General features: G+C 41.8%; 1 protein-coding gene across 1 annotated transcript in view; it reads left to right on the top strand.

Annotated features, from left to right (window-relative positions):
* Positions 1-4,480: 4,480 nt before the first annotated feature.
* Positions 4,481-23,656, top strand: part of nudt14 (nudix (nucleoside diphosphate linked moiety X)-type motif 14) — a 32,178-nt gene continuing 13,002 nt past the window's right edge. Inside the window, exons 1-2 of the mRNA XM_071921353.2 lie at positions 4,481-4,611; positions 19,802-19,845. Of these exons, the coding sequence (XP_071777454.2) occupies positions 4,531-4,611; positions 19,802-19,845 (125 nt within the window). The 5' untranslated portion in view covers positions 4,481-4,530. The remainder of the gene's footprint in view (positions 4,612-19,801; positions 19,846-23,656) is intronic.

Genomic DNA, 23,656 nt, shown 5'->3' with positions numbered 1-23,656 from the left:
CTCATTCTCCAAGATTGCAGGAAATCTAATGACAAGATTTGTTTTTTTGCAAAAGTTTAAAATATGAGTGGATCAAATATGAATTAGGATTGTGCCATTCCTTTGTCAATGGGTTCCTGTCATCTTAAAATATCTGAATTAATCGTGTGTCTGCATTGCCAACATGTTATGTTCACATCCTGACTGCTCTCCCTCCCTACACACCTGAAGTGGGCCTGTTCCTTTGTGTGTATGTGTGTGTGTGTATGTGCTTGTCGATAGTGTAACTTTTCAAAAGTTCACGCTTTAAAGTTTTGGATTTGTCAGAGGGGCTATATGGGAGCAAAATGGAGAAAGGGAAGGGAAAGGAGTGGATGTAGTGTAGTGGATGTAATAGGCTTCTGTAAGTTTTCACTGACCACAGATAGCGCCTAATGAAAGCATTTTAACAAAACACCTATCACAGTTCTAGTTCAATATGGATCAAAAGTATCTCAAAATTATTAAATGATAATTAGTTTTAGAATGGACAGTTTTAGTGTCCCATGGTCTAAATGCTGTTTTAGAGGCTTTTCCACCTTCACCAGAATAATACTGAATCCTTGTAATTGTTTTTTTGTTTTCTTTTTCATGAAAATTGTCAAATCTAATTCAAAAAGATTAGCGTGAAACATCATGCTATCAGCAGCTTTGATCCAAAAATTTCTGTATCAGAAAAAACCCAATATCAATTGAACCCTAATGACAATTGGTAATGGATGCTGGTTTTGTCTAAGTGCTGCACATCCCTACTGCAGACAGCAGGCTGACTGTACATAGATAATGCCTGGAAAGGGTTTGTGCACCATCTATTGTGAGTTCTCTCTCTGTGCTTCTTTGTGCCCTATAGTCTCATTTTATTCTATCATTCTTCTTCTATGGTTTCTTGAACTTGTGAACTAGCGGACACTGTGTGAGCGTGGCAGAAACACCGTAGCATGGCGACTCCTGCACAATGCTTAAAGTCAGCAGTCCCTCCCAGCTTATCGGGACCTGCAGCTTGGCCGGATCGGGAGCAATATAAATCGGACCTGCCCAGGAGGAGAGACGCCGGGTTCCTCTTTGCGGGTCCGCACATTGTTTTGTCTGGGCCTGTATTTATTTAGATGTAAATCAGCTAGCAAAAGTGTTACATCCTGTCCTTGTGTAGTGGGTGGCGGTCTGGGGCTCGTTCGGTGGAGGAAGTCGGCCCCGTCGAGATTGGAGCTCGGCAGATTGTTTTCCATTATGAGGCTGTTATTGATGTGAGAGGGTGACATCATCCGGCCTCACCCTCCGAGGCCGGGTCGGTGAGAAAGAGCTCCCACGCCCATCTGATTCATTACTCAGCACTTTGAGGGTGGCGGGCTTCTCGTCACGCAGGTGTTTGATCTAATAAGAAGCTTTATTAGGCAGTGAAATGAATCTTGTGCCATTGCATTGACTGAAATGATGCAGTTTAGTTTTCAGAACAATAAAAATACTTTCAACTTATCTTGCCTCCAAGAAAGAAAACAACAACAAATCCCCCATAAATGATGCATCTCACCAATGCCTAAATGCAATGGTGAGATGCATCATTCCCTCAAGTTTAATCAAAATCCAATCAGGTAAATGTTATGGTGCGTGACACAGGTACAAACAATGTAGTTTCCCCTCTAAATGTGCACTATTGAAAATGCCACAACGTAATAGTGAGATGCATCACTCCGCTAAGTTTTGTCTAATCCGATCAGCGGCATGTCAGATATCACGTGAGACAGAAGGACGAATAAATTAACAAACAAACAAATGAATGGAAGGACACCAATCGACATTTCTCCTCCTGATTTCATCCTGAGGGACAAAAATGATCTGACATGAAAGAAAAAATTAATAATTACTAAATAATTACAAAATTTTAGTAATTCCAGGCCAAAATGTCGACATATGAAATATGCTTTTGTTCTCAACTGTCCCGTAAAGTCTATATTGTAGTTGAATAAAGGAATAATGAATGAGTTTTTGACAAACCTTTTCCAGGCATTATGCATGTACAGTCAGCCTGTCTGGATGTGCAGCACTTAGACAAAACAAGTATCCATTACCAATTGTCATTAAGCTTCGACTGATATGGATTTTTGGAGGCCAGTTCCAGTACTGATGTTTGTGGATTGAAGCTGCTGATAGCTGATATTTTGTGCTGATATTCAATATCTTTAAGTTTTACCATTTTTATGCATTCAGACCATCATGGGACACTAAAACTCTCCATTGAAACCCAGGATACTACTTCTACTACTACTACTAATAATAATAATAATGATAATGCTAAGATAATAACATATTCATATATACATGTGTGGAATCTGAACAAACTGTCATATTAGAATCAATTAATCAATTAAACCAAAATCAGATTTTTAATAAAAGGCCAACATCAGACTGAGAGAGACAGAGGAGAGAGAGAGAGAGACAGAGAGAGAGAGGGGGGGAGAGAGTAAGAGAGACTGAGACAGAGGAGAGAGACAGAGAGAGAGAGACAGAGAGAGAAGGAGTGAGAGAGAGAGAGGGAGAGAGTAAGAGAGATGGAGAGAGGGAGAGACAGAGAGAGAGAAGGAGTGAGAGGGAGAGGGAGAGAGTAAGAGAGACTGAGACAGAGGAGAGAGAGAGGGAGAAGAGTGAGAGGGAGAGGGAGAGAGTAAGAGAGACTGAGACAGAGGAGAGAGAGACAGAGAGAGAGAAGGAGCGAGAGAGAGAGGGGGAGAGAGTAAGAGAGACTGAGACAGAAGGAGAGGGAGAGACAGAGAGAGACAGAGAGAGAGAAGGAGTGAGAGGGAGAGAGACTGAGACAGAGGAGAGAGAGAGGGAGAGGAGTGAGAGGGAGAGAGTAAGAGAGACTGAGACAGAGGAGAGAGAGAGGGAGAGGAGTGAGAGGGAGAGAGTAAGAGAGACTGAGACAGAGGAGAGAGAGACAGAGAGAGAGAAGGAGCGAGAGAGAGAGAGAGAGAGGGGGAGAGAGTAAGAGAGGCTGAGACAGAAGGAGAGAGACAAAGAGAGAAAGAGAGAAGGAGCGAGAGAGGGAGAGAGTAAGAACGACTGAGACAGAGGAGAGAGAGAGAGAGAGAGAGAGAGAGAGAGGGAGACTGAGCAGCTGGTTCTAATGTAATGTAAGCTGAGGTGTATGACAAGATAAGTAATGGGAGGTTGGCCATGTAAAGACCAGTAAAGTCTGCTAATCCTCAGCACTTGGCCTCTTTCCTTCCACATCCTTTTAAACCAGATGTTTTGTTTTTCACTGTAACATCACACCCATAACTTATTTTACAGGCCACAAGAACGTAGATAAGTAAATCCAATTAGTTAAGTTCAGGTAGTTGAAAAAACATGACATATTCACCCTTTTAATCACCAAAAAATCATTCTAATATTGCTGCGATATTCTAATTTTGTTGAATGTGTCTGTGGTATAGTGAGTTTATAGTCCTGTATCAAACTTTATGGTATTTTTTTTTAATCTCCTATGGTATCAGTATGAAATTCCTATAATATTCCAATTCCAAACTTATAGTTTTGCTCTGATAACTGTATAGTATTCTTCTTTATTAAAGGAATACAATAGTTCTTTTTATAAGGGATTGGTTTGAAGACATTTTTTCACTCACAACTGATTGATTGATCTTTTGATACAAAAGCTGACAGCTAAATACCAGTTTGAAGTTTTTTTGAAACTGACAGTGGTTTGCTCACAATTTCAGAACAAAATGGACTAGTATTTTTTATTTTTTTTATTTGAAGTTTATTTTCCATTAGCAAGTCCTACCATAAGGAATCAATATGTATTTGATGTATATAGAAAATAATTTGTACCATGATCCAGGTTACAGCACCAGTGTTACAGGTATATTTAATGTTAGCCAGGAGAATGGATGTGGCTAATATTCAATTTAGATCTAAAATTCATCCAGTATGAATTCAAACGTTTTTTTAGTTCAATGCCAAGATTTTTGTTCTAACCTGATGTTGCTCCCATGTTCTGCTGGACCCACTTTCAGCACCACAGACAGCCCCTGCAATCAAGGAAACTATAAAGGAAGTGAGCTACTTGCACATGCACAATCAGAACATTGCACTAGGACGGATGCATATTAGGGTTAATAAGGGATATGGCAATGTACAACTAACTAGTTGTAACTGCATATGTAACGGCTGGTTGGAATTGTCGTTTGTGGTTGCATCGCTTATTATGCTGTAAAATACACACTGAAATATAATGTGGCAAAGCTGATCAGTCCACAGACGCGTCGGCTTCAATTTTAAGGCGTCAACAGTTCCAAATTGTTCCTTACTTCCTTTTAACCCTCAAGCGACTTCTTCGGTTATTCCCATACGCCGTGCACCTATCGTGAACTGCACGGTGAAAGTGAAATCTTCTGTCCTTCACGGGCCTCCGTAGGCATTCCATCACTGCAATTTGCTAACTGTAGTTGTTATCAGTCTGTGTGCGGTGAGAGCAACATCGGTGAGCCACCAATCTAGCCCAAAGTGTACATTATGGACCAGATTAATAATATTGAAGTCGTCCCATGCACCAACTCCAACTATCTAAAACCGTTCAGGGTGCACTATAACCAGGTGAGTCCAAATACTAGCTCCTTTGCGTTATCACTGCCTAGACTGTGGCTGTTGGATGCTGCTGTGTGCTAGCCCAACCCCCCATTCATTTTGCAGCTAGCTAGCAGAGCATGAGGGCTAAACTGACCTTAAAACACGGACATTGACAGCAACAATTGGCGTTACTCTCGCTACATTGCATAAACCATTGCATGTGTGTTGTTTTCACATACGGCACTCCAACAATAGCTACTGTATGACGTGAAACCTCAGCCGGCTGTGAGGCAGCTTTAGGCTAGCATGCTAACGTTAGCTAGCTTCATAGGCTTTGGTCCAGCATCACCATTACCACATGCTTTACATTAGTGTAGGGAGGTTTAGATAACATGGGCTAGCAGTGTTACGTGCAGGGAAGTCAGACGCCAAGGAGCACTTGGTAACAGGTCAGTTACTTGGGACTCGTTGAATTACACTGTAAAACTTGACTTTAGCTCTGTGTGCAGAGACAGTCTGGTTGGTGTGTTGTTTCTAGGTCAGGGGTCTTGGCAGTGGGCTGCAGTGACGCCCTGGGGCCCCTGATGTAGTCCCCTAGCTAGATGAATGAATGTTGTAGAATCTCATTTATTCAAACCCTTTGGGAATGCAGATTATTAACACTACTCAGAATGTCTGAAATACAGGTCCAGGACATATTACATGATAACAATAACATGAAACACTACATGGAAATATGCACACAGGGAGACACTTTACACGGTTGCACTCTTATACATGGGTGTCAAACCATTAACCCCATGGTATCGCAGACTCCCTGCATTAATGTAGTGTGCCAGTGAAATTGCCATACCAACTCATATTGATGAAATTTCTGAGGTCAAAGTGGAGCAATGACTGATGAATGGCAAGATATTAGTATTTGGTCAGTGTGATAAATTATTACAAAGTTTCATCACAATACAACAGCTTAGAGGGAAATTGGTCTTGGTCTCGTCTGATGTGATTATTTTAGATATGGCTTTCCAAATAGATATCTGACAGTTTTTACTTGGTCTTTCCTATAATGATAAAAAAGTATCAGATCAGATTTGGAGTGTGCCACACCTGGGCATACCCAACTGACGGCCATCCTCTTGTATTGTCTTAGTTGCCATAGAGGTAGAAAGACTTGATAATCACCATAAGCTTGGAGGAATGCTCCTTGACATTGACAGTAGGGTGTTTTCCTTGCGTAAACTGTTAGTGATTTGTGCAGCAACTGGAGGGGGATTGGAATTAGATTTACAGGACCCATCATTCACGACGAGAAGCTGACTTTGTTGTCCCCCAGCCGCAGTGGCTGGTACATCCCAAAGTGGCAGCCAAAGATTTACCAACATTTGGCTGGTGGTTGGTGTTGATTTTCCATTTTGACACCATCACTTCCAAAGTGCTCATGAGCAAAAGCACTGAGCCCTGAAATATTGCAGGAGAACTGCACTGCAACCGGTCTTGCACTCTGTTAATGGGTTGATGTATATGTGTATTTATGAGAGATATGAAAAGAAATATTAAAATTACTTCGCTAAAAATGGACCCTTAAGTCATGGTGAAAACCTTCTTGCATACGGGAATGTGGTAACAGTTCTAAATCAATCATGGCTGGTTAACTTTCGACATAATCCAAATTCTGAGAATTTTGTAAACAAACCCAATAATACAGTGCTTTTTTCATTGTGTAAAATTGCACCAGGACACTTCAGTAGTAACTCTGTAAACAAATAGCTGGACATATAGGTCTGTAGGGCTTGTGGGTGCAGGTATAGTAGTCATACAAGCTGTCGATCTCCAATTAGCTGCCCCAGAGTTCTGCTGTAACTGCTGGCTTTCAGGCTTTCCCTATTCTCAGTATTGATATTGCATACAGGCAGGCTTAGATATGAAACTATGACCCTGGACTCATTGACTGTTCACTCTTGATGATCTCCTAGATCTCCTAGAAGTATGTGCAGTGCACTAAAAAGTGAAAATGGTTTATCATCAAGAGTTCTTTGTTTCTAGTAATTTAGCACAACATTGCTATTCTAGACAAACATAATATTCAGGATAAAGGCTGCAACTAATGATTATTTTAGTATTTAGTATTTAGTATCTGTTGATTATGTTATGAATTAATTGACTAACCCTAAAAGCACCGTATTATTGGGTTTGATTTTTGGAATTTGCAATTCTCTACACTCAGGGTTTGGGCTTGCTGCAGCCATGTTCAAAACAAAGCAATGCATCAATACCGAATATGCAAAGTCACCAAACTTCCATAGTCCATGTAATCAATGATGTCATTGGAGCACTAAACATAATTGTGATTTGACCATATTTAGACACAATTGGGCTAACTTTTGCACTTAGCTCATGAACTTGGGAAAACGTCTTGTGCGCTTCCACCCCTTTTGTAGCCTATGTTACGGCTCTGGCTATAGGTCTGGATCCCTCCATCGTATTATTCACACCACTCAGTTACACCTCGAAGATGTCCGACTAGACTGGTCTCTAACAGTGATTTCCAGCAGTGAAGACCTTAGACTGTCAGGTCCACTGCTGTAGACTGGCTCAGTTTGTTCTGTTCTGTTTCTGTGGCATTAGGGTTCCTTCCTTCCTTCCAGAGTCCCCTCAGCTTTTTCTTGAGACGTCTTCTTCCTCTAGCTGTATCCACTGAGTCACCGCATACAGCCACCCACACTTCTCTCTCTGCCATTCAGAAGATCCCCCTACACCACACACACACATCCGTCCCCATAATCTCTTCAGTAGTGAGCCTGTTTACCAGGTCACTGTTCATGTTTCAATCCCCTTAACATATTCGAGCTGAAATGTGCTAGTGTCCTTTTTTGTTTTTGTTTAGGACGTTCCAGTAAGGTGTGAAATAACACTGATGGACACTAGCAACAGTGATAAAAGCTTGCCTACCCAAACAGATGCTGCAATACAGGATGGCTTTAATATTGGGTGTCAAAAGATGCGTACATTTTTTGCTTTTATTGGGGGTTCGCTTCCATTTTTTAAACAAGGAGTAGCGAGAGAGTGAGCACAGTAGAAAACTCCTGGTGGGACTCAGGAGCTACACATAGACCCACATAGCAATGAAACTCATAGAAAATGAACGGGCATCCTTATTGCTCGAGTTGTCGACGATAAGAGGATAAGAATAAAGTATTACGTAACCCAGTCTGACGAGTGAGGCAAGGTCCATGTTGAACTGTCTGCATGTAAGTCTAAGTGTGGCTGAGTGAGCAGACTGTCCTACTGCGCCAAGCAACGTAATGACAGTCCAAGGAGACACGAGAGGATAGAAAGTGTGAATAAGATGGAGTGTGTGTGTGTTATGCTGGGATAGGTAGGGTAGTTTAGGTCAGAGAATTTGGGGCAACAGATAGGCTAAGTGACAGTATTAAATGAGGGATTAGTTTGGTAGGGGAAAGGAGGTGATGGAAAGATTTGGAGGGCACGGGAAAAAGTTTGTTGCGAGGCAGCGAAACCTTTTGCCCTCCTTTTCACTTCCACCTAGCCTGTAGTTGAACCAGGCCCCCAGAGCCAATGAGCAGCCAGAAAACGATGGCCTAGAAGAGCACTCGTCAGCCCAAGAGTATAATATGCAGGTTTTCATTCCAACCAATCATTACACCAGCTAATTTCACTGTTACGTAGAGCTGTAGAACTTGAGTCCAGTCTCGGTCTTGTGTGCGGTAAAGCCCTATTAATTGGATCTTGAAAGGTGTAGAGCTCCTGCAAATAGATCTACATCTCTGTTTATCCATTTAAGAAATTCCTCAATCATAATTTTTGTATTTGGAAATGGAAATGAACACGGTTTATTGCCTGTTTTAGTCTTGATCTTGAATAGGATTTGATTTGCTTTTGTCTCGGCCTTGACTTTGGACCTGGTCTTGACTCGAACTTGATTGGACCTGGTCTTGGAATTGTCCTCCCAAGCGTGACTTACCTTTTCAGCCCAAATAAGGGATTAGAGATCCCGCCCCCTTTCAGTCTAATGTAAAAAAATAATTTGGGGGGGGGGGGGGGGGGGGGGGAGGTAAAATGATTGCCTTGAACTACGTCCAATGCTAATATTGACTATTTTTCATTTCAAGTGTTCCTCTATTATGCATTTCTTTAGGCTACGCGTTAAAATATGTAACAACTTTTCATTATTTCACCCATTGTAAGAGCATAACGATTGGCAAATGGGATCCAAAAATCTGGATATAGGCTAATCCAAAAGCCCCAAAATGACTACAACGCCTGAGAGGACAATTGACTGGTTTTGAAAACAGCCATTCTAAGTAGTTCTCTCTCTCTCTCTCTGGATGGTGTGCTAATTAGCGAAGTCAGCTACTGTAGTGTTTGACTGGAATGAAAACCTGCATGCACTTGGGCCTCAATGGCACTGAAGCCCAAGCAACTGCTGTAAAGGAGATGAGCCAGTGTAGCTTGCAGATACAGCGGGGTGGGCCGAGGTCGAGGGCTCTTGTTCAGTTCTCCGCTACTTGGCAAGGAGCGACTGTGCCGGCCTGGGAGGTCCTGGGAGGTCCTTCGATAGACAGGTGGCCAGTGGGATCTGCGGTGACCTTTTGATCCTGCCAGTCGTGTGGCGTGACCCTTGTTTGTGGCTTGCCATGTTTGGACCTTTTGGAGGACTGTACCCTGTGGTGACTTGTTTAGCAGTTGGCTTCGTAGCCCACTGCACATTGTTACAGACGGTGACATATTTACATGCAGTATTGTGTGCATTCCCCTTTAAAAAACACCCAACAGTTCAGGTAAACTGAACTGAATATGAGGTGTAAAGTAGACAGTCACTGAAAACAGTGGCCATCATGCTAGTTGAAGGAACTTGAAGAAGTTAGAAAAAGATTTTGCCTGCAGGACACCATGAAAATTACAATTCAGTGCCCAAAAAGTGGTTGTGAACATTATTTTCCCTCAGACAAACCACTTCTTCCTGGAGTGTGAATCCCCCAATTCACTTTTGTCATTCATTGTCATTCATCTGTAACATGCAGAAACCCACTTGTCCATCTTTCAGACTGAGTGCACACACTCCAAACTTGAAGTCGATCTTGCCGGCATAGCCAAGTTCAAATTGACAGTTTACAGATTATTGCGCGATGAATGAGAGCCCTGTCACTGTCAAGTTCTCTCAGGACCTCATCATATACATAAACACACACGTTTCACTAGAACTAGGCTAGAAATAAGCTATTTTGTCCAAACTAAAGTCAACTCTCCTGGAAACAAACTCTAATGAAGACGGCACAAGTGGCCGCTCATCATCACAGGTATACAAGTAGTAAAACCAATCCAAAAAGTGACTGGAAGGTGCTCCTTTGTAGTGGTGTTTTCAATTTAATCAGAAAACACGAGGACCCAGGCACTCTTGTTGAGGGGAGCTGGGGTGAGGGTTTTTTTTTTCAGTGGGGGGGGGGTTACACCTGTGACAGGAGAGGGGGGCTAAGCTTGTCAAGAGAATGGCGGAACGGCTAAGACAGCAGATGGACAACAAAAGAGTACGACGGCGGACTCCCCTCTCCCCTCTCGTCTTCCCTTTCATCCTCGTCATTTCTCCTCCGGAGCCTGGAAGGGGGGCGTTCTTCGGGGACTCCCCACAAAGGCTTTTCAATCACAACGAGGTAGCATCCCTTCCCAGGCCCTTTTTTTTTGTTCCACAGTACATCTGCAGCCTGGATGGTCACTCACCGGAATACACTCGCACACACACACACACACACACACACACACACACACACACACACAGAAGCCCACTCTGAAAGTAGGTAATGTCACGCCTAAGAGGCTCTCTCCGTCATTAGTATTTATTGCTTGTTTTGTTTCCTCTCCTTTGCCTCGCTCTACAAAGCAGGTGATTGTCCCTCATTGACTCCGAGAAAACCCCTCTTATCTTTGTTGCCTCGCGCTCACATTCAACCATGGGTTGCTATTTAGAGCAGACTAATTGCGTTCCATTTATTCATTATACCGATTTGAATTATTCATCTCGAATTATTTATCTAGCTTACAGTCGCCGGCCCTCGCCCCGTCAACCCGAGCATTAGAGACATTCCGACTCTTAAAACGGTTGTCCGCGCACTTTCCCGCAGAAATTGGTATTTATCGGTTCGAACTTGGACGGTGCCAGTGAAGTCACCCCTCTGTCTGGTCTGACAGTGTGCATGCTCTGTGGTGCAGGTGGAGGAAGGGTGGTCCGCATGCTATGGAGCCAAGGAATGACAAAATAAGCCTGCATGGCCTGCACCTGTCTCACATTTATGTCCGACTATAAAACCATTTTTATTAGGGATGGGACGATCTATCGAAATTCAATATATCGCAGTACGAAAATGTGACAATACGTATCGTGGGGCAGAAAAATGAATCGCGATATTGGCTCCGTTTTATTCTGCTGTAGTAATCACAAATGAGACGGCTTGACCATCACAATTTCACAAGCTCTCCATCCAAATTATAGAAAGATTTGTGCCTCAGAAATAGGCTAAACATAATTCTCCACTCCAACTTTTATTTATTACATCGTATTGTGGTTGTATCGAATCATGAACCCCATATCGTGTATCGAATCGTATTGTGAGATAAGCATATCATCCCATTCCTAATTTTTAGGCTTTCTGGCAAATGTGTTTAACTAAGGTTAAACTCAGTAGGCTATGCTCTGTCTCCTTTAGATAAACAGTGTCAGGCCTATCTCGCAGTCAGCTGGTTTGCTTTGGAGGGACACGAGCACGTAGAGTGACCTCCATTGATTTGATTTGAGGTCTACGTGCCTTTTTTTGGCTTTCACTGGAGGGCACAGTCACATGGTGTCTACTTAAAGAGTGTGTCCTTGACGCTGGGTCTTGCACTCGCGGAGAGGTGGGATCGTTTCTGCAAATCAGATTTGTAATTTTGTAAATGAGATAATGTTCTCATGATCATCTCAGAGCCTGAGTTTGTGGTGATCCATGAGAACCACTGTCCTTTTATTTTGTAAAATGGGAAATTGTGTCCGTATGGGGCGTTTCTGCCTAGTATCTGTTTTGTCTGTTAACACTTACTGTAATTCATCAGTTTATGAAGGTGCGACTGTGGACTAGTTGTCTTCCTCATTAGTCTACATTTGATGTAATAATCCCATTTTTAAACTCATTAGTTCATTGGTTGTAATTTGTTTATCTGATGGCCCCGCTTCCTTTGGTGAGGCTGGTGGGAAGACGGGGACTGAGGGTAAATCCAGGGAAATTGGAAAGCACATGGTGGGAATTAAAGACTGCCATTGTATGTGGGAGCAGGAAGGCAGTCAATTTTTTTTATTTTCTTTTTTGCTGCAGCTGCCCGGTCTACGGTGTAGTCAAGGGGGCAGGAGTGTGTGTGTGTGTGTGTGTGTGTGTGTGTGTGTGTGTGATGGTTATTAGACTTTAAGCATCTAAAAAGATCAAGACCACACATCCCTCTCTACAATAGCCATTCACGCAAGAGCCTGTCATTTCTGATGCCCAAAGCCAGAGGGACCACATTAATTTCAAGGTCCCGTGTAGCCTGTCCCTACTTCCCTTCCACTCCTCCTTCTCCCTCTCTCCCCTTCTCTCTCTCTCTCTCTCTCTCTCTCTCTCTCTGTCTCTCTCTCCCTCTCTCTCTCTCTCTCTCCTCCCTCCCTGTGGGCTAATCTCTCTGTCGTAATCCATGTCGGCCGTGATTCTCTGTGTCTCCCCAGGGCTATTCACGCCGCCCCCCCCAGCAAGTGGCCCTAGTAATGAGGGGAACCCCACCATCTGTGAGTGGTGACAGGACACTAGAGGGGGAACATCGTTGTGTGTGTGTGTGTGTGTGTGTGTGTGTTTGTGGTGAGCCCCACACTAGTTTGTGCCATCACTTTTGTCTTGAATGCAGTTGCCAGAAAAGAATCATGTCTTATCATAGATATCAATGTATCATTGCCAAATGAATTGTGCAACTTGGTATGATTACTGTAAACAAATGCGATGCATGTTCGAACCAATTGGTATCCTCTGTCTCACACCAGTGCTTTTGTTAGTGCTAGTGTTTCTTAAACACCACATTTCCCCAAAACCTTGTTCCTTCCTGTTGCAGATCCAATGTTGCTACTTGTCCCCCCCCCCCCCCCCTCCCCCTCCCTGGCATTGCTCCGGGTGCGTTTGTTTTGTCTTCACTTTACTGAAGACGATAAATACGCTGGAATTGGCGATGGCAGGTCTCAATTCTTTTCCATAATCCCAAAGTAAGCTAATCTCCTACTGTACTGTTCTGAGGAACCTATTTGTCTTGTCGGTGCATGCTTCCCATCTCGTTTGATCTTGCTGTATATGGTCATTGTATCACCAAGACACCCCCCCCCCCCCCCCCAAGTCCCCCCCATCCACCTACTAAAACCTCCAGCACCAAACAGCCCCCACAACTCGCCAGCTGTTACCCCTCTGGATGATAATAATAATAATAATAAAAATGATATTAATAATGATGATAATAATAATATAGCAAGGAGATAAAAGTAGCCAATACATTTAAAGGAAAATTGTTTAGAATAAATACAGAAAATAGAAAAAAAAAAAAGTTTCACAGTTTCAAAATCACACAAAATCACCTTTTGTCTTATGTCTAGACTGAGGGACATCATTTCGAAGTCCCATAAATTTTTTTTAGAACAGATAAAAAAGCGATCAAGATTTTGCATTAAAACATGCATCCGTTAGAACAACACATGGTCACTTCAGACATTCTCAGATGTGCATATGGGAGGGAGCACTTGCAGTCAGAGAGCTGTTTGTCTTGGCTGAGCTCTCACAGGTTCTCCTGAGAGTTCATGAGGCCTCCCATTGACCTATTGACCTGCTCTCAAAGGACAACTCCAGTGTGATTTGACTTTTTTGCTCATTTTTTAAAAATATTTTCCATCCCTTTAATGTTAATTCTGACTGCTTTTAAACGCATGCATCACAATTAGATATTAGCTAATTTTAAATCAGCTTTGCCATACCACCCGGGCTTATTCACTGCCATTCAATTCCGGCATAGAAACAACTCCTGCGACTTCCAAATCAGTCGGTAAAGGTTATCTATCACTGTGAATGAGAAGCTGAAAATTGGTTTTGCCAAGATGCACTTTCAACCACTAGCAAATGTTCTCTGCAGTAAGACCCGCCTTCTGTCAATCACAGCCCAATCAAGCCAACATACATACCAAAGCAAGACACTTCCACCAGCTATAGTCTGTAAAATAAAATGGAAATTAAAGCTCGATTTTACACCATTACGGCTTTAAATGTCTACCCTATTCGTTACTGGGAATAACTTGTAATATTTAGGCTGTGTTTGTTTCAAAATATTTACTTGAAAAACAACTAAGACCAAGGAAAAATGGAAATGGGATTAGAAACTAAAATAGCAAATATCTCATAACGTGATAAAACCAATGGAAAACAATAGAAAACTCCAATCACGCTGGAATTGCCCATTTTAAAACTTCCTAAAGCCAAAAAAGATTCCTAAAGACAGCTCCGTGAAGTCATTTGCTAGTTTGTTTCCTTATTTTCCCACTATTTAAGTTGGCGTATACCATCTACATAACCATTTACCAATGCTTAATATGTTCGTAAAATATTCACTGAAAGGAAAAATGCCCTCTCTCTCCCTCACTTCATTCAGTCAGCAGCGTTGACAAAGCCGCCGAGCCACGTGAAGCGCCTCGACGCCTCGGTCGCGACGAGTGATTTATCACTGGCGCGCACGCCTCCGCAGTAGTTTTGCTTTCACCAAGGGAAAGTGAGAAGGGCGCGGCCCGGCTCGGGCCCCCGAGGAGGAGCGACGGCGCGCTCCACACTCGCGCAGTTTGTTGACATGACAGGATTTCGTGTCGGTAATTACACCAGGAGGCCGTCTTGCAGCGCTGGCAGAGCATCTTTCATAGCATGCCTCCGCGGTTTGGAGGCTTGACGATGTGTCAGTGAGTGCACAGACCGCTCTCACTTCCATCACTCGGGCTGGCATCACTTTGCATGTTGCTCAGTGTCTGTGCACGCCTAGAACTGGAGTCCAGGTTTAAGGTCGATTGATGGTAGATTTGAATCTGTAAATCCATGAGTTTTTGGCCTTAGTTGGATAGGCAATTTGTTGTCTGCATAATGAATATTATTGTGTCTCTCTGATAGCATATCACAGTATGATGATTGATTAATAAGTTTGTGTTTGTTAGTTTAATTACAGGTAATAGTCACATTGCAATGCAGCTGTAATTATTGGTAAGCTTTTCATGTTGGAGACGTAAGATGATCTTTTGGACATGTAAAAAATTCTGTGCAACTTCATTGAGTCAATGTGAACTCTTGGCAGTTGTATCATGGTACATGCCATCCTACAATTAAATTTGGTACATTGCATGTCATGGAATGTCATGTTTTACCAGGCCTACTTTTTTCACTTCTGCCAGCAAATTCAATTTGATTCAAGCCATTTGTCTGCACTCCATTATCTCAGAACAAGTGTCTTGTCAGCACAAACTTCAAGCCGACCACAAGACATACTATAACTAAACCTACACAAACATGGCTTCATGCTCTTATTTCACACCTCAGCATTATAGTTAATGATGCATGAATGCCATTATGCTAGCTTCGCGTCACATTCATACTTATGTCCATGACTTGCTGGGTTATGCTCTGGTTGTTTTGACTGTTGAGATGCATTTGTGGATTTAGCAGGGTTTCCATCTAAGGATTTTTAGTCAAATTATGATGTATTGATTTAGAAGAGCTGAGTAGAAACAGTTTTTTATTTTAAGTTTTTTGTTGATAAAGAAATGAAAGAGAATTGCAAATGAATTCCTTGTCTTTTGTTTCAAAGCCTGTAATGAGCACCTGGTAAAGACCCAGTTCAGTAAACACAATTCTGCGTTAATGTGATAGGGGAACTTTGTTGGCCTGAAAGTTAATCAACTAATCAATCAATCAACCAATTTGGAGGTAGTTTTTGTTCCAAGAGTTTTGAAAGCCAGACATCTCAGCAGCTGGCGAAGTAAGATGAGTTGAGTAATTGATAATGAGGTGTGAGGCCGCAGTGAGTGAAAGATATTTCTCAAGGCTTTGCTGGAATCATACCTCAGCAGTTCAGATACATATTTGGGCGCAAGGCCATAATCTTTTTAAATCACTTCTAAAACTAACAGGCAACTAATGAAGAGACTGTAAAATGAGACTGTTTCCTATTTTGCCGTTTTTATATAGACCAGAAAACAGTATTACAGTAGTCCAGGCAATTAGTAAGAAAAAAAAACATGGCTTAAATGGGATGTGCATAAGGCCTTAATGCCTTAAATGCCTTAAATTGACAACTTCTTTAGTTAAAAATGCATGTGAATACATGCACCACTTGTAACTTTGATGCCACAGTATGCAGGTTTTATCCAGGATGATTTTTGGAGGGGCTCAAATTCCCCCCCTACTAGTTTTCCAGGGGGTTAATGCCTTGTCTGAGGGGGTCAGCAGTAAAGTCAAGTTCATTTACTGTATATAGCCCGTTATCACAACAGAAAATGATCTGGAGGCTGTCACATGCTAATCAATATGTTGCCATGTGACACTGTATTGCTACCTGTGAATTAAAATGAATTAAAAGATTCAAATATAGCAACTATAGCTCAAAGCTTTAAATGCATTTGTTCTCAAATAGTTTCACAAGTTTGCAAAATGTGTTTGCACATTTGCAATTAAGTGCAAATAAGTGTTCACAACTAAAAAATCTATCACAAGTTTGCAGCTCGTGTCTCAACCTTACAGCACACGGTGCACAGCTATGGATTGGGAAACATATTTGCAAGTTTGCGAGTTATGTTGCAACTTCATGTAACTTCTAATATCAGTACAACGGGTTGTGGCATGATTTTCTGCAGGAGGACACTGCCAAGATGGCTGCAAATCTTTTTAATGATACGCAAAAGGAAATATTGGTTACAGGGCATGAAGTCAAATGTGTTTATTGTAACTGTTTACAAATACAAAACACACCACAAGTTTGCAAATTGCGTCGCCCACACACATTTTGCTTTCCAATCTTATGGATTGGAGTTCACATTTTTGCATGTTAGAAGTTTGCAAGACATGTTACAACCTGATGCATCTTAAAATACAAGTACAGTACAGCTTATTTTGCCCGTTTTTTATTCCCATAGTATTTTGTTAGAAAACATAATCTCATCTTCATCTGGAGTCGAAATGTACAGAATTTGTTTTTTTGAGTTGGTTAGAGTCAATTTCAGGCAAACGGGGGATTTAGACATGAACACACAGGGTCACAGACTGATAATGTATAATGTTAACTTTATTTATTGTTATTTTAATGTGGAAACAAAGTTGGATATTGCAGCTGTAGGGCGTCATTGGCACAATGTCACATGCTGGCTCTAACCCAGAGTACTGTATGTTCATAAAGTTCTCTTCACTTCTAGCATCACGCCCTGCCATTCACAACCAGAAGCCTTTGGGTGCTGGCTTCGGCATCGAGGAGTGTTGCCACAACAGGAGTCTCATTATGCCTGAATATACTGGTGCAATTAGCTTGGCATTTCACTTCCTTTCATTTCTTGGGTGGTGCTGAAATTGCACCTTGACACACACACACACACACACACACACACACACACACAAGATACATGTATTGTAGTTGAAATAGACTTGCTCTAGTAAAGCTGTCATCGCTGGGTCTGAAAGAGCTTGTGGGTGGACAGGAGGCGTAGCCTAAATTTTGAATCAAGGTCATATTTCCTCAGGCAGTGGAAATGTAGGCCAGCATCACCATTTAAATTCGCTATGAGTAGGCCTAAAATAATTCATTTTTTATTTTTTGGCACTCTTTTTGCTCTTTGTATCAAGTTTATATGCTGACTTTAAAGTTCAATTGCATTTACTCTGCTTTTATTTATGCATGATGTGAACAGTAAAAGATAAAAATCATGATATAATGAGTAGCCTTATATTTTTGCTGGTTACACCTCAAAGGAGTTTTACTTTTCTATTTTGGTACATCTTCAGAAATGAGAAGCCTTTTGTTTTTGCCTTGAATTTGCTGGTTATCATATCCAAATGAAAGTGAAAAAAAGACGGTATGCGGTAAGGCACAAGGCAATGAAAACTTTGTAAAGGTTGCCGACGGTATTGAACAGATTAAGATTATTTTAAGTGAAGTAGTCATTCTTTCCATATCCTTAAAAGATTCCTCTGGTGTTGGTAAAAGTTAGCCTCATTTTCCAGGTTGGCCTCTCTCTCACTTATGAAATTGCTGTGGATGTTTACACGCCGTTATCACACAATTAGCTAAAATGAGACTGGTCCCTACCTTGTAGGTGCCATTCAGTCCCATTCATGATGTCCCATTCATGCGTAGTAAAGTAATTCATGGAGGAGATTTATGGGTCGAAGATGCAAGCATGAAATAATCTCCAAGTTAAGTTAGAGGGCAGAAGGTCTTTCTTGGCTTTGTGAGAGGATGCCAGGACAGGTAGCTATGCAATATTATTTTCATTTTTCATAACCAAACTATACCACAATTAATTTTTAATCTTAGAGGGGGTTCCTGTGGCATTGAGTCCCAGCTAACAGTCCTCAGCCTGCCTCAGACTATAACATGTTCAGCCTAGCTAACACGCTACTTAGGGCTGGCTCTCTCATCACATAACATCATATCAAGAGAGAAAATTACCATCCGCCACATGCTGCAGAATATTTGGCTGCGGATGGAGGATAACACTACACAACCCCAGTGTTAGCTGATTCTCTCAAGGTGTGGGCAGCTCTGGTGAAAGATGATTTTTGCATGCCGGTGTCAAACATGCAGCTGAATACTTCACAATTGCCAAAAAGATAACAGACGGTGTGCGTGTCTTTTTTGCACCTAACCCTAACCTGCCAAAAGTACTACTTTGTTTCATATTATTTTAATCTCACCTAACACATTTGGCACCTTGAACTGCAAATGGTCTTTTACCCTCTCTATCCAGTAAGAATGAAAGTAACCTCAAAATGACGCAGACTATCTGTACATTTACCTCATAATTACCTCACAGACGAGCCAAAACTCCAATGCGTCACTGCCCAAATATTTTTCTGGTATGCCAAAATTTATTGGCTCATCTCATTTGTGTCGGTCACGCACTTGCCTCGGCGGCTTGGTAAATGCGCTGCTGGAAATTTACCGAGGGAGTGTTCAGCTGCACACCTTGTTGACGTGACCACAGGGCATATAAACAATCAGAGCAGCTTCTGTCATTGAAGCTGAGTAACCACACAGGACGTGTTTCAGCATTTAGTCACCGGGGATCTTTTCCCGCAACCCAGTTCAGCTTGCAAGGGCCCATCTATGGACTTTTTGTGTTGACATTGTGGAGCGAAATAAACAATTAGACTACCTTTATATATTCCATAGTGTTGTCATTACACCAAAATGATTAAGGGCTCGTATCAAGGTATCACATTTTTGATTCTACAATGATACAATGGCAAAAATACTGAAATTGAAACCTAAATCTTAAAATCACATTATGAGTTTCTTTTTGTTAGATTTCTTCACTTCAAAAAGCCATTGATTACCTTCATGCTCACTCCAATTGCATTGGGACCTGCTGTCTGTTTAGTTCAGTCCACAGATTTTCTATAGGATCAAGGTTCAGGCTTTGACTTGGCCATTCCAGGATGATATTTCAAATTACAGGAGGGAGGGAAGGTGCAGGATTTAGAAGTTTTGCCTACTCTTCAAGAATATGTGTGCAAGTAAATGCTATTTTATGTTCAGCATTGTATCTCTGACAAGCTTTTTGTCAAGCTAATAAACCTCAAGAATGTCATATTCGGTGCCTGTATGGTGCCTATTTTTTTATTTGCATGCGCAGATGTTTGTTCTGGGGTGTGGTTTGTGGTCCCACTTTAACGAGCCTAAGCAAGCATCGGTTATGGGACAACTGATGAGCCAATTTGTGTATACCTTTACAGTAAGCATTTCACATAAATCACAGATGATTTGACACCCCGCCATCCCAGTGACATGCAACACAGGGTGTGAGCTGCACTCAGACTTGCAAAGTTGTGGGTACATGGTATGCGTCTTACTCAGGATGTCCAACTATCTGTCTCGCTGCCTTTTGTGCTGTTTATTTATGCTGTTTGTCTTTCTCTTTTATTCACAGAACGGTACAAAGAAATCCTGGGACTTCATGCGAACCCATGACAGGTAAAATGGGAACATGTTTCATTCACTACTGCTTTACAGAAGCAATGATCACTTATATGTTTTATCACTGTGCAAATAGATACATCTCGTTTCTTCCAAGCAAGCTACTTTTCCATGAAGGCATTGTTAGGAATGAGGTGTCAGCTCCTAAGCCTGACACATGATGCCTCAAGGGAGCAATCTCAAACTATTTGTGTGATTTTTCTTTCACTTGTAGCCTTAATTAGCAGCTGTTTGAGGACATGGTATTTACTTTTTATGGCCTGGCATCTCTAAGAGTTGCCTTAGACTGGCAGGATGTTCAAGTCAAAACAAGCCATTTTTGGGGGGTGAATTGGCTCCCTGTTACTCCACTTAGCGATGACTATAAATGTCTGAGCTTCGAGGGGGGGCCACTGTAAGAGAAATATCACACATTTGTGTCAAAGCCCTGCTTCCTACCTTCTATTTTGCCCGAGGTACCGCCATGCCCCTAGGTAGATCCCAGGTCATTTCACTCCTGACCCCCGAGAGAGGTCCTTTATTTTACTGTGGAAAATGGTACCATAGAGACAAGAGCAATAAACCTCAAACCTGTACTTCCCAGAGGAACATCCAGTTGTTTTGCATTTTTGTGTAACTGTGCATAAAAAAGTTCTTCTCAGTGGGTCCTCTCATTGTTGGCCTACACTTCTTGTCACATTTCAGAAGCATTAATAGAAAGAAAGACCACATGTCAAGAGGCTAAATGGGCAATGCACTATAAAATATCTAGAACCTGGTAAATGTCTATCTGAAGAAGGTTGTTTTCCTGAGACACAAAGATTGATTTCTCTATTGTAATATTAGGAAATCGATTCTGCATGGAATGAAAACTCTTCCTCATAATTCAGTAACACAAACATTTGCCTATTTCGTGAGTTATGATTACTCCCCCAAGCGATTTCTATCTACTAAATTCTTTATGGCAACTATCACTTGAATTTCCAACAGACAGGAACAAGCAACAGTTTCCAAAACAAGCTGTAGGCATTCTCAATCAAATGCTAGTGGTGGCTCTTAAAGATGTTGGTCTCTCTGGGACCAGTTGGATGGTTTCTGTTATTTTGACACCTATGTGTTTATTGGAATGTTGACATAATGCCACGTGTTTATTGCTGTTAATGTTTGTCAATGAGTGTGTGTGTATTTGTGTGTGCACGAGTTTTAAGAGGCCAAGGGCAACGGAATGGTAAAGTCATTAGGAAGTGGCATATGTTTAGGTCTTCAGTACCGGTGCTGCTGTCCTGCTCGTCTCTGTGTTGGGTCCCATTTCGCTCACTATGAAGAGTTTGAATGGGTCCGAGTAGCAAGGTATTGATGTATCCCCGGTGGATCACAGTCTTGGTGCTGTTGGCAGGGCCGTGATGTTTAAATTGCTATTTATTTGTTGGTTTGTTTGGGTTCTAGGATTTCAGTTTTTGGGACACACAACTTGTATCTACTTGTATCTGTGTCTACCCGTTAATGCTTGCCTTTTCATTTTGTCCCGATCAGATCCCGATTAGGGTTACAGAGGGGGAACATGGTCGAGGGGGGTCTTTGTGTGGTTGGTTGTTGTTGATAGATTTTAACAGCCACTTACCCCTAAATGTAGCACATGATCAACATCACACCGCTTTAATAACATGTGGGCATAGGCTGGGCTTAACCAACTTGATTCAAGTAGTAGTCTTTTGACCAAGAAGTCTTGGACTTGGTGTCCAGTCGGCATGAATAGGTTAGCGTCAGTGCTTTGACTTGGTTCTTCCACATCAATCTTGGTGAAGCTTTATAACGTAAACTTAGCCAAGACCAAGACAATCTGTTAGCTGTTGGAAGTACAGCTAACCTATAGCCTTGTGCCAGTAGTAAGACTCTTTTACATCTGGTATTAACATGCGTACTAGGGGTTCAGATTGTATTTGGATATAAAAACCACGCCCACTGAAGCTCACCTAATTGCTTGTAGGGCTCGCCTTAAACAATGAAAGGCAATTTAGTTTTTTACTGTGTATGATGAATGATAGTGGTGATAGATGATGGAAATTGCTCTTTTTTTTATCGAATCACCTCTGTTTTAATCAAATCATCTTTGGATTCAGTTCACATGCATTTTCAGCACTCTGGTTTTCAATTCACATGCATTTTCATCACATCTATTTTTATCACTGTATATTTTGTTGCTTCCACCGCTCATACTTACTATCAATCTAAAGGATGTTAAGTATGAAAAGTAATGTGTGCTGCAATTTTGCAAGGGGGAATAAGCAATCTGATTTCAGTGTGGACACAGGAGATACATTTTAATGCCAGGTGTAAGTGCAATCTGGCTAAACAATCTAGAACAGTGTCATGTATACAAGCTTAACCTACAGTATGTGTAAAAGCTGCTTTAGTGTGCACAAAACACAGCTCATCTGGTCTCATCAAATCACATTGAATGAGAAAAGACCATTAACAAATGTTTTTTAGCCACAAAGGATAAAAGTCTGATATTGAAGTCTGATTTGTCAAAATTCAGTTTTCCTTTTACCACAAGAAGCTTAATTTTACGTCTTTGGCATAGCAAGCTCTGCACTGCAACCAAGTGAGCTGTGATCAGCTCAGAATGGAGGACCCTCTCCTCATATGTCTGCTGCGGCACAGTGTTCCCACTGTCCGACCGGAAGCCCCGCAGAGAAGGCTCCAAGCTTAACGGTGCATGAAATGTCCTGAGCGTCCGTTTAGCTTGCTCTCCTTGGTTTAACCATTAGAGCTTTTTTTTTTTTTTGCGAGAGGGAAGCAATGGAACAGCAGTAATGGTGTGGAACAGCAATACAAGGCCCATACCTGCCTCAGGGGACGGCTTCCATGCCCCGGGCCTGTGTGTCCCACTTTTGGCCTGGATCCTCCCGCGCTGTTTTGTGGGTGATAATGTTCCAGCACTAGACTTTCTGTTGCGCCTATAGGCTTCATTTCACAGAAACATGTAGTGGTTTTTCATAGTTCAGATCCTTAGATGTCTGCAGAAGTATTTTTGGAAGCTCAAACCCGAAATTCAGTGGCTCTTCAGTGGCCCTTTTGAAAACATCAACATCATCTGTGGACTTTCTGATTAAGACAAAAGCAGTGGTGTGATGGGGTGATCAGTGGATCTGTCTGAGATTTTTCAAGTTTCACACAGGGAGAAGCAATTAAAAAAGGAACCCTGTGACCTTCCTTTCAGGGGGGGGGGGGAGTGAATGAAGGTGTGATAGAGAGGGGAAGAGGATGGAGAACTGGCAGAGGTTTCCACAGTTGGCTGTTCCTAGATAAGAGGCCCTTAAAATGGACCAGGGGCTTTTTAATCAGCAGCTGAGGCACAACTGACCTTTTCCTCTCCTGATATCGCCGCACAGCGATATCAGGATACTAGTATTATTGGCCAATATTTACCCAATTGAATTAACCTTAAATTATTTATTGTATCAGCAGTAAGGTTGGAAATTTTAAGTTATTTCACTGAAGGTGAAATGAGTTGAATGGGTCTAATAACAGAAACACACCAGAACAGACATTGGCGGATGTTTATCAGGCGTTATCTGCAGCAAGCATTAAATAGACACTCAAAACCATTTATCAGATCCCTGTACTAACCAGGTGAAATGACATTGTCAAAAACACAGGAAAGATAATCAGCAGATAACTGTTTAAAGGGGTATTTCAGAGTCTTGGCTCTGAAATAGACTTGAAAATGTTAAGAATTCTGGACTGAACCTTATTAGATTATAAGAGTAACATGTAATAAGTCTGGGCTGTATACCGACCTTATGAATCTCTTACCAACCTAATG

Source organism: Centroberyx gerrardi, chromosome 18, assembly GCF_048128805.1.
Source record: "Centroberyx gerrardi isolate f3 chromosome 18, fCenGer3.hap1.cur.20231027, whole genome shotgun sequence".
NCBI lineage: Eukaryota > Metazoa > Chordata > Actinopteri > Beryciformes > Berycidae > Centroberyx > Centroberyx gerrardi.
The sequence above is the reverse complement of the archived record's forward strand: the minus strand, read 5'-3'. Positions and strand labels throughout refer to the sequence as shown.